This window comes from Callithrix jacchus, chromosome 11, assembly GCF_049354715.1.
Source record: "Callithrix jacchus isolate 240 chromosome 11, calJac240_pri, whole genome shotgun sequence".
Lineage (NCBI taxonomy): Eukaryota > Metazoa > Chordata > Mammalia > Primates > Cebidae > Callithrix > Callithrix jacchus.
In genome coordinates this window covers 12920072-12934576 of record NC_133512.1, presented here as the reverse complement: position 1 = coordinate 12934576, position 14505 = coordinate 12920072, and the positions used below count along the sequence as shown (strand labels likewise).

Genomic DNA, 14505 nt, shown 5'->3' with positions numbered 1-14505 from the left:
GTGTGTGTGTGTGTGTGTGTGTATACACATATATATCTTTTGTGGACAGACAGATACATAGAGAGAGTTAACTACTAAAGAGTAAAAAGAGAACTCTAAGGTGTCATGGAGGTAGCAGCTACTTTGAAAAAAAATCAAAGCAAAAATCTTAGAAATCTAGAGAAAGGCTCCTCTAGAGCTGCAACTCAAAGCTCTAAGGAAGGAGCTGGCTGATGCTGGTGAGGGGGTTGGAGACACTTAGGCTGGTTTTTCAAGTGTTGTAAAAACTGAGTCAGCTGCTGCTCCTGTTAGAGTGAAATCCTGCATAAGCCATGCTCAGAGAAACAGCAGACTGAAGGGTGCCTGCAATCTTGCCATTTCCCTCTAGTTCCCCCTATTGGCAAAGCCTAGCAGGGAAGCAAAGGAAAAGCAGAAGTGTGTTTTGCAGAGTCCCAGGCATCACAACTGAGTATAGCAGGATGGGTGCATCCTGATTGACCTTATTTAGAATTGGGCAGTTTCTGGTTCATGTGAATAGCTGCCATGCCACTGCAATCTGCCCTAAACCTTTCCAGGAATGTTTACAAAATAATAATAACAATAATAGTCATGTGCCACATAGAACATTTATTTGTGGCCCCATAAGATTACAATGAAATTGAAAAATTCTTAATGCCTAGTGACGTTATCACCATTCAAGCCATCGTAAGCTCTTAGTTTCAGACATTACCCATGTGTTTCTGGTGATGCTGATGTAAGCAAACCTACTGGCTGCCAGTTGTATAAAAGTATAGCACATGCAATTATGCACAAGATGTAATTGCTAATGATAATAAAAAACTATGTTACTAGTTTTTTTTGTTTGTTTTTTTTTTTGAGATGGAGTCTTGCTCTGTCACCCAGGCTGGAGTGCAGTGGCATGATCTTGGCTCACTGCAACCTCTGCCTCCCAGGTTCAAGAGATTCTTCTGCCTCAGCCTCCTGAGTAGCTGGGATTACAGGCACACACCACCAGGCCCGGCTAATATTTGTATTTTTAGTAGAAATAAGGTTTTACCACGTTGGCTAGACTGGTCTCGAACTGGCCTCAAGTGATTTGCTAGCCTTGGCCTTCCAAAGTGTTGGGATTACAGGCATGAGCCAACATGGCTGGCCGTTACTGGTACTTTTTATCATTATTTAATTAATTTATTTATTTAGAGATGGAGTCTCACTCTGTCGTCCAGCCTGGAGTGCAGTGGCTCAATCTTGGCTCACTGCAACCTCCACCCCAGGTTCAAGCGATTCTCCTGTCTCAGCCTCCCAAGTAGCTTGGATTACAGGTGTCTGCCACCACACCCAGCTAATTTTTGTATTTTTAGTAGAAGCAAGGTTTCACCATGTTGGCTAGGCTGAAATCCAGCTCCTGACCTCAAGTGATCCACCCACCTTGGCCTCCCAAAGTGCTGGGATTACAGGCATGAGCCACCGTGCCTGGCCCTTTATCATTAGAGTGTACTCCTTCTACTCATTAGAAAAAAAAAAAAGAACTGTAAAACAGTCTCAGGCAGGTCCTCTGGGAGGTATCCACAAGAAGGCATTGTTATCACAGGATATGACAGCTCCATATGTGTTAATGCCCTTGAAGACATTCCAGTGTGACAAGATGTGGAGGTGGAAGACAGTGATATTGATGACCCTCACCCTGTATAGACCAAGGCTAATAAATGTGTTTGTTTCTTCATTTTTAACATAAAATTTTAAAAAGTGAAAAAACAATTTTTTTAAATTAAAAATAGTCCAGTTGCCATGGTTCATGGGTCTGTAATTCCAGCACTCTGGAGGTTGAGGCAGGAGGATCATTTTAAGTCCAGGAGTTGGAGACCAGCCTGGACAGTATGGTGAACCCTGTCTCTACAAAAAATACAAAAATTTGTTGGGCCTGGTACTATGTGCCCATAGTCCCATCTACACAGGTGTCTGAGGTGGGAGAATCACTTGAGCCCAGGAGACGAAGGTTGCAGTGAGCTGAGATCACAGCATTGCACTACAGCCTGGGTGGCAGAGTAAAATCCTTTCTTGATAAAATAAATAGCAAAAAGCTTACAGAATATGGATATGAAGAAAGAAACATTTTTGTACAGCCATACAAGGTATTTGTTTTAAGCTAAGTGTTTGACAAAAAGTCAAAAAAATTTTTATTGTAAAGGTTTATAAAGTTAAAAAGTTACAGTAAACTAAGGTTAACTTATCACTGAAGAAAAACTTTTTTTTTTTTTTAAATTTTTTTTAGAGATAGGGTTTCTCCATGTTCGTCAGGTTGTTCTTGAACTCCCGACCTCAGGCCTCCTGAAGTGCTGGGATTACAGGTGTGAGCCACCACGCCCAGCCAGAAAAATATTTGAATTAAATGTAGTGGAGCCTATGTACAGTGTTCATAGTCTCCAGTCGTGTACGGTATAAAGTCCTAGGCCTTCACATTCACTCACCACCCACTCACTGAATCATTCAAAGCCACTTCCAGTCCTGCAAGCTCTATTTATAGTAAGTGCCCTATACAGGTGTACTATTTTGTATCTTTTTTTTTTTTTGAGACAGAGTTTCCCTCTTGTTGCCCAGGCTGGAGTGCAATAGCATGATATCGACTCACTGCAATCTCCACCTCCCGGGTTCAAGCAATTCTCCTGCCTCAGCCTCACCAGTAGCTAGGATTACAGGTGTGCCATATGCTCAGATAATTTTTGTATTTTTAGTAGATACGGGGTTTCACCATGTTGGCCAGGCTGGTCTCGAACTCCTGACCTCAGGTGATCTGCCCACCCCAGCCTCCCAAAGTGCTGGGATTACAGGCGTGAGCCACCACATGTAGCCTTGTATCATTTGTACTGTATTTTTATGTTTCTTTTCTATGTTAGCTATACAAATATTTACCATTATGTTACAGTAGTATTCAGCACTATTAACATGCTTAGCAGTAACAGGCTATGCCATAGAGCCAGGTGTCTAGTAGGCTATATGTACAATCTAAGTTTGTGTAAGCAACACTATAATGTGAGCACACTGATCAAATTTCTTATGACACATTTCTCAATGTATCCCCATCAGTAAGCAATGCATGACTATACTTTAAAAAGGAGAATTTGGCTATCCTTTACGAGAGTAGGAAAAAAAATTCTGTCGCTTAAAGGCTTTATGATACATTGAAGAGCACTGCAGCATTAAAATGGAATTTAAAAGTGAAGACAGGGATTAGAAAAAAACTGCAATCGATGTATAGTAATCTTTAAGGCTTGATTCTCTAAAGGCTAACACACTTCACTGTATCAGCTACAGTGGGTGCCTCTGCAGAGGTGAAACTGATGGCTAAGGGCAAGGATGGGAGTTTTTTGTGTGTAAGAGAGTCTTGCTCTCACTCAGGCGAATGCAATGGCACAATCACAGCTTACTGCATCCTTAAACTCCCAGGCTCAAGTGATCCTCCTGCCTCAGCCTACTGAGTAGCTCAGACTACATGCACACACCCCATGCCTGGCTTATTTTTCTTATTTTTCGTGGAGATATGGGTCTCACTATGTCACCCAGGCGGGTCTCGAACTCCTGGACTCAAGCAATCCTCCTGCCTTAACCTCCCAAAGTGCTGGGATTATAGGAACGAGCCACTGCACCCAGAGGAGTCTTTTCACTGTGTACCCTTTGTACCTTTTGGAATTTTGGATGTGTGAATATCTTGCTCACTCAAAAATTGATTACATTTTTGCAGAGAAAAGTCATTGTCTTAGTTCAGGTTTCCCAGGAAACAAATGGGATTTGCTTTCCACAGATAATAGTATGGAATGCTCTTGAGGACATAACTATGAGAAAATGGATGAAGCAAGATTAAGCAGAAGTTGAACTTCAACGCAGTTAGATGAAGTCCATAGTAATCCCACCGGAAACTCTGAAGCTGGAATGGCCCTTCAGAATTGTCTCAGATTAAGGCAAAAGGGCTAGGCACTATATCCTATATCCACCAGTCATTGGAGGTAGGCCCCCTGAAAAGGAGTGTAAACTTGGGCGATACAGCTTCCTTTTGCTAAGTAGAGATCCCTGAGTAATGATCAGTCAACACTTCCAGGAGCTAAATGAATAAGTGCTCCAGCTTTTTGTTTTTTTGTGTGTGCATTTTTTTTTTAAGACAGTCTTGCTTTGTTGCCCAGGCTGGAGTGCAGTGGCACCATCTGGGCTCACTGCAAACTCCACCTCCTGACTTCAAGCAATTCTCCTGCCTCAACCTCCCCAAGTAGCTGGGACTACAAGCCTGCATCACCACAGCTGGCTAATTTTTATTTTAGTAGAGACAGGGTTTTACCATGTTGACCAGGCTGGTCTGGAACTTCTTACCTCAGGTGATCTGCCCACCTCGGCCTCCCAAAGTTCTGGGATTACAGGTGTGAGCTACCACACCTGGCCAAGTGCTCCAGTTTTATAAGGAATATGTAGACTCTGGACTGTGCACCACCGCATATACTATACCAGTGGTTCTTAAATTTCAGTATGCACCAGAATCACCTGCACTTGGGGGCTCCACCCTGTCTGATTCCACAGGTCTGGGGTGGGGATAAGAATGCACTTCTAGGCCGGGCACAGTGGCTCACGCCTGTAATCCCAGCACTTTGGGAGGCCGAGGCAGGTGGATCACGGGGTCAAAAGATCGAGACCATTCTGGTCAACATTGTGAAACCCCATCTCTATTAAAAACACAAAAAAATTAGCTGGGCATGGTGGCACGTGCCTGTAATCCCAGCTACTCAGGAGGCTGAGGCAGGAGAATTGCCTGAACCCAGGAGGCGAAGGTTGTGGTGAGCTGAGATCGAACCATTGCTCTCTCCAGCCTGGGTAACAAGAGCGAAACTCTGACTCAAAAAAAAAAAGAATGCATTTCTAACAAGTTCTAAGTGATGCTGCTGATGATGGTCTAAGGATCACACTTTGAGAACAGTTATACTACATATAACTAGGTTAAATCCAGCAATGTTGAATAATTTTGTTTTAAGAGATATGGTCTGGTTCTGTTGCCTGGTTGGTGAGCAATGACACAATCATAGCACACTGCAGCCTTGAACTCACGGGCTCAAGTTCTCGGCCCACCTCAGCTTCTCAAGTAGCTAGGACCACAGGCATGCACCACACACTCAGCTAATTTGTTTCATTTAATTTTTGGGGTTTTTTTTGTTTTTTTGAGACGGCGTTTCGCTCGTTACCCAGGCTGGAGTGCAATGGTGCGATCTCAGCTCACCGCAACCTCCACCTCCTGGATTCAGTCAATTCTGCTTCCTCAGCCTCCCAAATAGCTGGGACTACAGGCACACGCCACCATGCCCAGCTAATTTTTGTATTTTTAGTAGAGACTGGGTTTCACCATGTTGACCAGGATGGTCTTGATCTCTTGATCTTGTGATCCATCCTCCTCGGCCTCCCAAAGTGCTGGGATTATAGGCATGAGCCACCGCGCCCGGTCAGCATTTAATTTTTGTAGAAGTGGAGTATTGCCACGTTGCCCAGGCTGGTCTCAAACTCCTGCCCTAGTGGCTCATGGCTTGGCCTCCCAAAGCTTTAGGATTACAGGCATGAGCCACCATGTCCAGTCCAAAGTTGAATAATTCATCAATGTTTAGTTTATCATTTATAGACGGTAATACATAAAATTCTCTGGTTAGACTGATGTTCATGAGCTCATCTTTGCCTTTTTTTATTTTTATTATTATTATTTAAGATGAGGTTTCACCATGTTGGTCAGGCTGATCTTGAACTCCTGACTTCAGGTTATCCGCCCACCTCGGCCTCCAAAGTGCATGGATTACAGGCGTGAGCCACCACGCCCAGCCTTCCCCTTTGCCTTTTTTATAACCCTAGTTCACTAGAAACTAGACTACTACCATACTTGCTTTATAAAACTGTTAGTAGTTTGACTTTGCATCTATTTTCTTCAATCTGTATGCCTCAATATATTTCTCTCCTCCCTAAACAAAATATATAAATCAGTAAAAGGATTACTATTGTCTATGATGAAAACCATTTTTCTTCAACCTAATTTCACTTTCATCAAAATCAGAATCAGTGACACGAAGGCTGAGGGGTAGAGAGGTAAGAAAATGATTTTCTTGTTAAAGAAGGAAGTTAACATTTACTGGATACTTATTATGTGCTAGGTAGTTTCTCATACATTATGAACACTTCTTTCAGTCCCTTCACAGGGGCAAGTTTTTTTTTTTTTTTTTTTTGAGATGGAGTCTTGCTCTGTCGCCCAGGCTGAAGTGCAATGGCATGATCTCAGCTCACTGTAGCCTCTGCCTCCCGGGCTCTCCCAGGGTCAGGCAATTCTCCTGTCAGGCTTTAAGTAGCTGGGAATTACAGGCATGCACCACCATGCCCAGCTAATTTTGTATTTTTAGTAGAGACAGGGTTTCATCATGTTGGCCAGGCTGGTCTCAAACTCCTGACCTCAGGTGATCCTCGGCCTCCCAAAGTGCTAGGATTACAGGCATGATCCATCACACCTAGCAAAGGGACAAGTCTTTCTTACTTCAGAAGACTTTATGCATACTCTTTCTTTGTTGTGGAACACTACCCATGCCATCTAAACTACATTCCGTTTCTCTCTTAAAGCACCCTGTTCTTTTTCTTCAGCACACTTGCACTTATTATAATTCACATATGGTATTTGTAGGTTTATTTCTTTAACACCTGACTGCTGCTGCAGAAGACCAGGAGGCCAAGGACAATGTCTATATTGCTAATCACTAAATCCTCAGTACCGAGCACAGTGCCTGCAAACAGGCACTCAGTGATTTGTTAAAGGAATAACAACAGGCTTATGCCTTGATAGACTGGTAATGCCATCCACTGAGGCCAGAAACAGAGGAGCAGGAATTAACAATGGCTATTGCTTACAGAAGTAACTCCAAACTCTTCTACCTAGTTTTGAAGCTTCTATTAATCTGGGCACACAGCTCACTCTCATACTCCTCTTCTTGAATTCAAGTTACTTTTTTTTTTTTTTGAGACGAAGTCTCATTCTGTCCCCCAGGCTGGAGTGCAGTGGTGTTATCTTGGCTCACTGCCACCTCTGCCACCTGGGTTCAAGTGATTCTCCTGCCTCCGGAGTATTTGGGACTACATGCGTGTGCCACCATGCCCAGCTTATTTTTGTATTTTTAGTAGAGACGGGTTTCACCATATTAACCAGGATGGTCTCAAACTCCTAATCTCAGGCAATCCACCAACCTCCGCCTCCCAAAGTGCTGTGATTACAGGCGTGAGCCACCGTGCCCAGCCTAAATTACCTTTTTTTAAAGACTCACTTCCCGGCCAGGCGCGGTGGCTCACGCCTGTAATCACAGCACTTTGGAAGAGAGAGGCCGGTGGATCACGAGGTTAAGACATCAAGACCATTCTGGCCAACATGGTGAAACCCCGTCTCTACTAAAACTACAAAAATTAGCTGGGCATAGTGGTATGCGCCTAGTCCCACTAGGGAGGCTGATGCAGGAGAATCGCTTGAACCAGGGAGGCAGAGGTTGCAGTGAGCCAAAGTCGCGCCACTGCCCCCCATCCAGCCTAGGTAACAGAGCGAGACTTCATCTCAAAAAGTAAATTAATAAATACACAAATAAATAAATTGTGGAAACACTGTGGAAGAAAAACGATCGCTGGAGAGCCTGTGCGCTCACACACATCCTTTAATTTTTACAACAGCTGGGGGAAGGCGATTCCACGTTAGAGCTTTTCCTCCTTTCTAGCTAGGAGTTACCCCCCCAAATTTTAACCTAATGAGTAAGCAAAATAAGCACACTGAAGAGGCTGAGAAAAGAAAAACTGCTCACACCAGTCTGAGCTCTGAGAGGTCTGCAAAATGTATTAGGCCTAAAGGGACATGAGTCCGGGACTTCGGTTATGCCACCCCGTGGCCCCCGCATACACACATACCCAATCCCATGCATACCCAATTGTTTAAAGTCCTTTCATTTCTGACTATCGGCTTCATCCATTAGCTTCTGTTTTTATTTTTTAGACAGGGTATACTCTGTTCCCCAAGCTGGAGTGCAGTGGTGCGATCATGGCTTACTGTAGCCTCGACCTCCAGAGCTCAAGAGATCCTCCTGTCTGTCTTGCCAGTGGCTGAGGCTACAGGTCCGCGCCACCCCGCCGGCCCCATTATCTTCGTGTTCTTAAAATCTGTAATACACGCCAGGCGCAGTGGCTCACGCCTGTAATCCCAGCACGTTGGGAGGCCAAGGCGGGCGGATCACCTGAGGTCAGGAGTTCGAGACCAGACTGGCCAACATGGAGAAACCCCGTCTCTATTAAAAATACAAAAATTAGCTGGGTGTGGGGGCACTTGCCTGCAGTCCCAGGACTCCGTCTCTAAAAATGGAAAAAGAATTTGTAACACAAAGAACAATATGTAGCCAATTGATAGCTTATGGTTTTTTGTCTTTTTTTTTTTGAGACGGAGTCTCCCGGTGTCGCCCAGCTGCAGTGCAGTGGCGCGATCTCAGCTCCTTGCAACCTCCGCCTTCCGGGTTCAAGCGATTCTCCCGCCTCAGCCGGCCGAGGAGCTGGCAGTTTCTTTTTAGAGCGACAAGGACCCCTTGCCAGGGTCCGCGCTTAGAGGACGTCAGGGGAGTCAGTTCGCCGGAATAATGGCTGAGCTAGAGGGCTGCCTAACCTTGAAACCCAGCGCCCTTCTGATTCACACGTCCTAAGACGAATAAATTCTCACAGTCTGTGAAAACCCATTAGAAGAAACAAGTGAAACAGTCTTCACCTCCCCAAACAAGTCTCAGAAGCGGGAAAATCAAGGCCGCCAATGGGCGGGAAAGCCACAGCCGCCTGCCACGGCTTCACCTCATTAGCTAATTTTGCTGTCCTTCCCAGTGACCCGCCTCTCTGCTCGCGGGCAATATTTTCATTGGCTTTCGTCTGCCAGGCCTCCGATATCATTGGTTTGCTTTTCTGTTCGTCAGGCTTGGGGGCCTGGAGAAAAGCAGAGGGCGCGTCCGTTTTGGGGCTGGAGGCCCCGCCTCCGCGTGCCGTGTGCAAAAACAAACAGCCGTTAGGAAGGCGGTGCCGGGGGGCGGGGTCTGGCTAGAAGGAGGCGCGCGATTGAACAGCCGCCGGGGTTCGAAGTAGCAAAGCGAGCGGGTATTGGCCGCGGCGGCGAGAGGCGGGCACAGGGTATTGTCCGGCTCCGGCGGCGGCGGTCGGTGCTGCGAGAGCGGCGGCGGCGGCGCGGGTCGGCAGCGGGAGGGCGCGCGGCCGAGCGGAGGCAGAGTCGGCGCCGAGACCATGGTAAGGGCGGCCGAGTGGGCCGGAGGCGCGGAGCCTGAGGCAGGGCCAGGGGAGCAGAGCGCGGAGGCCCCGGCGTCGGCGCCGCTACCTGTGGAGTCGGGAGTTCGCGGGCGTTAGGGCTGCGTCCAGCCGAGCCCCTCGCCGCCCGCCGGGGGGCGCCACGCCCGGCTGCGGAGCCCCACACGGGTACCCGGGTGAGAGCTGGGCCTGGCCGGATAGAGCGCGAAGTGTGTCCCGAGCCGGACAGGTCTGTCCCGACGCTGGTGACGCTGCACCGCCAGTCCGAGAGGAGGATGCCGCCAGAATCCGGCTTGAAAAATGTAGAAACCAGTGCTGGATCTTAATGTGATCGCTCCTCTGTACGAATGAGGTTAAACAGGCTGCCGCCGTACAAGTTAGAAGTCTTTGGCGATGTTCGGTTACGTAATCTCCCTGGTAGTCAATTTGAGGGTGTCTGCGAAAGGATGCTTGTATTTGTGGTCTTTTGAACTACAAAGAATGGTTTTCTAGACCAGAACCACAGGATTTGTTCTAGGTGATTGCAGAGGTTTGAAATGAACGCCCTTTCTCTTCTGACTCCTTGCAGTTTGTGTTTTTCATTATACAGCAGTGCTTTCCTTTGCCCTTGCTATGTATTTTCAGCCTTAAAAGTATCCACCTTTTAATTCTGAAATTCACATCTAGATAAGAAAAGTGTGGCTTTTAAAAAATGAAAGTGAATAAATCTTCAGCCCCATTTTAAAGTTGAGGGAAAGGAGAAAGTGCTAAAGGATAAGCTCCGAGTTGCATCAAAGATTGTGTAAAAATTAAGACTTATCATGGAATCTTATTTTTACCGGTATTCGTGCTTTTTAAGTCTTCTGTCGAAAGGTTACTTCGACGGGAGCTGCCTGCTTAAAAGTTAACCCCAGGCTGTCATTTCTCATACTGCAGGTAGTATTAGATGATTTGTCTTGTGCTTGATATGACAGGTATGATATTTACTAGACACAACACCTAACTATAAACAGATTGGCCACTCGAGAGGACAAAATGTTATTGTAGAAGTCCCAAATCTTAGAGCTCGAATAGACCTTAGGGATAATTTCATCCAACATGTAATACATATAGTTCATTGTTATTTTAAAGTACTTTATAATACTTTAACAAACTGGGGTACAGCCTACATCTAATCTGTAAAAGGATTTGCTCAGATGATTTTCATGATTCTAGTTTTTAAGATGTTTTCAGTCTCTAGTGATAAGCCATGTATTTTATATTCACTTGCCAGTAGCTAAAAATACGTAAGCATTAACATAAGCTAAAAGCGATATTGAGTTGTCGTTCTTGTTAGATTTTAAACCTGAGAGGAAGTAAGCGGGTGTCTGTTAAAACTAATATGAAAATTTCTTAGTATCCAGTTTGCAAGTTTATCCAAGTGAAATGAACTCCCTGTTCCTCCTCTCCTCTCCCCTCTCCCTCCTCTCTCTTCCCTCCCCCCCTTGTGTGTGTCGGGGTGCGTGTGTGTGTAATTTTTTTTTTAAACTAACGGCCTTAACTCAGGTTAATATGAAGTTAATTCTTGAAATAATAAATTTTATATCTTAATTGGTTTCTCAATCACCAGTTATATTAAAATGAATTTTCAAAGTAGGGAGGCTATGTAAAGTTTGAGGGGATATTGAAAAGAAAATAATTATTCATTTATTGTACAATTTTATATTCAGATAAGTTTGATACCATAAAAGGTTTTTTTTGTTAACTATGATAAATGTATTAGGAGTCTCTAAATGTCGGAAATAGTCATGTAATGTATTGAGGCTTTTAAAACCCGATTGTGTGTCTGCTTCCTTAAAAAGCAAATAGAACAGCAAATATGACATATCCGAAACAGTGAGGATAAAATTGCTTAACAGAGTAGTTACTACATGACCTGGGGAGCCTGGGGAGTTTTGCAGTTGTTGGCTTTTTGTTAATAACTAGTTCTTATTTTTTCCAATGCCGTCATAAGAAGACAGTGATTCTAATTTTAGATGCCGGTTGAAAGGTTTTTAAGTGTTATAATTTAGGGCAAATAGAGATCAAAAAGGTTTTTTAATTTGAGAATTAAGTAATACTATCTTATTAATGGAGCTGACCTGAGAAATCCAAAAGTTATACAATGTCTTTTTCTTATATAACAACATAGTCAAAAAGTATTAAAATATATGAGGCATTCTAGTAGAAATCAAGAGTTCTTCTGGTACACTTAAATCAGTCTCTTGCTGAATTGCCTAATGTCAGAGAGTGAATATGAATTAATTCTTTGATTTTAATTTTTCCTATTTCTAATACCTGCCAAGATTTTACTGTTTTTCTTCCACATTATCTTGGGTGACACGCACTTAATCCACTTAGACATGCAATTAGAGGAAGTATACAGTTTTAATTTTTAGCTTTAAAAAATTTTTAAGGATTCTCTGCACATCTCTTTGGGGAAAAAAAGAAAAAAATGTTTTAAGGAAAGGGTTAGTTACAGAGGGGATATGCCATTTCAAAGCTTACCATCTATGTTGAAAGTATAGCCTTTCAGACAGCCAATTTTATAAACTGATTTCTTTTTTTTTAACAGTAAAGAAATAATCTGTTTAAATGGTAAAAGCAAAATATATGAGAGAAAATTAGTTTTATTCTTAAGTCAGACCCTTTGTATTTCCTCCCTAGAGGCAAATAACATTTCTAATTTATTGTGTGTGTACACACATACTCTATAATGCCCCATATTTACTTAAAAGCTCATTACATTTGCACATACTTAGCCTTTTTCATGCAGAAATAGGTTTTGTTTTTCAAGTGTACAGTTCAGTGGCATTAGGTACATTCATAGTGTGCAACCATCACTGCCATCTGTCTCTAGAACTTTTTCATCTTCCCAAATGGAAACTCTTCCCATTCAACAATAACTCCACCAGGTGCGTTGGCTCACGGCTGTAATTCCAGCACTTTGGGAGGTCGAGGCAGATGGACCACTTGAAGTCAGGAGTTCAAGACCAGCCTGGCTAACATGCTGAAACCCCTTTTCTACTAAAAATACAAAAATTAGCAGGGCTTGGTGGCACCTGTAGTACCAGCTACTTAGGAGGCTGAGGCAGCTACCCTGGCAACCGTAAATCTACTTTCTGACTATGAGCCTTACTACTTTAGGGACCTCATAAGTGGAATTATACAGTATTTGTCCTTTTTGTAACTGGCTTATTTTGCTTAGCATAATGTCTTCAAGGCTCATTCATGTTGTAGCTTGTGACAGAATTTCCTTTTTAAAGCTGAATACTTACTATTCCATTATATGTATACCATGTTGTTCATCCATCAATGGACACTCAGATCGTTTCCACCTTTTGGCCATTCTAAATAATGCTGCTATGAATATGGGTGAACAAGTATTTGTTTGAATACTTGCTTTCAATTTTTGAGTGTATACCTAGAAGTGGAATTGCTAGACTATTTGACAATTCTGTGTTTACTTTTTTGAGGTTTATTTTTCTTGGAACATGCTTTATTTTTCTGAGAGCTAATTCTAAATATTTCTGCGAAAGTAATATATATTACATTGACATTTATAAGAATTGTGAAATATTTCATAAATGCATATAAGTTACACTGACTTGCAAGATTCTTCAGTCTGGAAATTGATAAATATGTTCCTTTTTAGAAATCTCATATTTTTTGGCTGGGCACAGTGGCTCATGCCTGTAATCCCAGCACTTTGGGAGGCAGAGGCGGACAGATCACTTGAGGTCAGGAGTTCAAGACCAGCTTGGCGAACATGGTGAAACCCCGTCGCTACTAAAGACACAAAAATTAGCCAGGTGTGGTAGCACACACCTGTAATCCCAGCTACTTGGGAAGCTGAGGCAGGAGAATCACTTGAGCCTGGCAGGCAGAGTTTACAGTGAGCCAAGATCATGCCACTGCATGCCAGCCTAGGCGACAGAGCGAGACTTCGTCTTGAAAAAAAAAAAAGAAATCTCTTATTTTAAATAAGTGTTTAAGGTTTGACTTATTTAATAGAAATTATAAAAGGTGATGGAATCCCATGTATATTTATAAATGAGGAAGGGGATCACCTAGATATTTTTAACTACCTAAAGTAAAACTAGAAGAAATTTCTTTTGAAGTAGTATTTTTGACTCTTTTCATTGAATTTTTTTTTTTTTTTTTGCATTCAGGCTGGAGGCAAAGCTGGAAAGGACAGTGGGAAGGCCAAGGCTAAGGCAGTATCTCGCTCACAGAGAGCTGGGCTACAGGTAATGAATCCATGATGTTGTTACCTTATTATTTTCTTTACTGTTGTAATTTAATTATTTTATTTACTGTTGTCCCATATAACCTATAAATGTTTTATCAGTCACAAAAATCTGCTTCTATTACTGCAGACTTTTTTAAATTTTTGAGACAGAGTCTCGCTTTGTTGCCAGGCTAGAGTGCAGTGGCACAATCTCGGCTCATTGCAACCTCCACCTCCCGGGTTCTCCTGCCTCAGCCTCCCGAGTAGCTGGGATTACAGGTGCCCACCACCACGCCCAGCCAATTTTTGTATTTTTAGTAGAGATTGGGTTTCACCATGTTGGCCAGGGTGATCTCAATCTCTTGACCTCATGGTCCGACGGCCTTGGCCTCCCAAAGTGCTGGGATTACAGATGTGAGCCATCACACCCAAACAACTACAGACTTTTAGTAATGAGATTGCTTGGTCAATACCTAAGTCATAAAGTTATAAATTTTATTATACTGAAGTAAGTAAGCTGTGGTTTTTCTTTTGAAGATGTTTGTAATGGTTTATTAACTGTCAGGATGAGATACAATTTGAGGGTTCAGTGATGAACTATCTATTCATCCTCTGAATATTTCCCTTAATACCCTCAGTTTTAAACTGAGTAATATACTCAAAGCCACTAAATATTTTCACACTTCATATATTTGAATTATTCTGTCTTTACCCCACAAGTCAAAATGTCCTAGGTGAATTAGGATTACCTATAAGTGGCACCAGGCACAGTGGCTTACACCTGTAATCCCAGCAAGCATTTTGGGAGGCCGAGGGGGGCAGATCACAAGGTCAAGAGTTCAACAATAGCCTAGCCAACATGATGAAACCCCTCTCTCTACTAAAAATACAAAAATTAGCCATGCCTGGTGGCACACACCTCTAATCCCAGCTACTTAGGAGGCTGAGGCAGGAGAATTGCTTGAACCCGG

The 14505-nt window shown here is 43.3% G+C and overlaps 1 protein-coding gene across 6 annotated transcripts in view; it reads left to right on the top strand.

The window, feature by feature from the left end:
• The first annotated feature begins 9169 nt into the window (after positions 1-9169).
• Positions 9170-14505, top strand: part of H2AZ2 (H2A.Z variant histone 2) — a 43007-nt gene continuing 37671 nt past the window's right edge. For 5 of the 6 annotated variants that reach the window (XR_013523859.1, XM_009002140.5, XM_009002141.4 and 2 more), the window contains exons 1-2: positions 9170-9288; positions 13476-13553. Coding sequence is in view for 5 of the 6 variants with exons in the window: in XM_009002140.5 (XP_009000388.1) it covers positions 9286-9288; positions 13476-13553 (81 nt within the window). In the remaining variant the exon portion in view is untranslated. The remainder of the gene's footprint in view (positions 9289-13475; positions 13554-14505) is intronic. The other variant, XM_054237050.2, reaches the window with a different exon arrangement.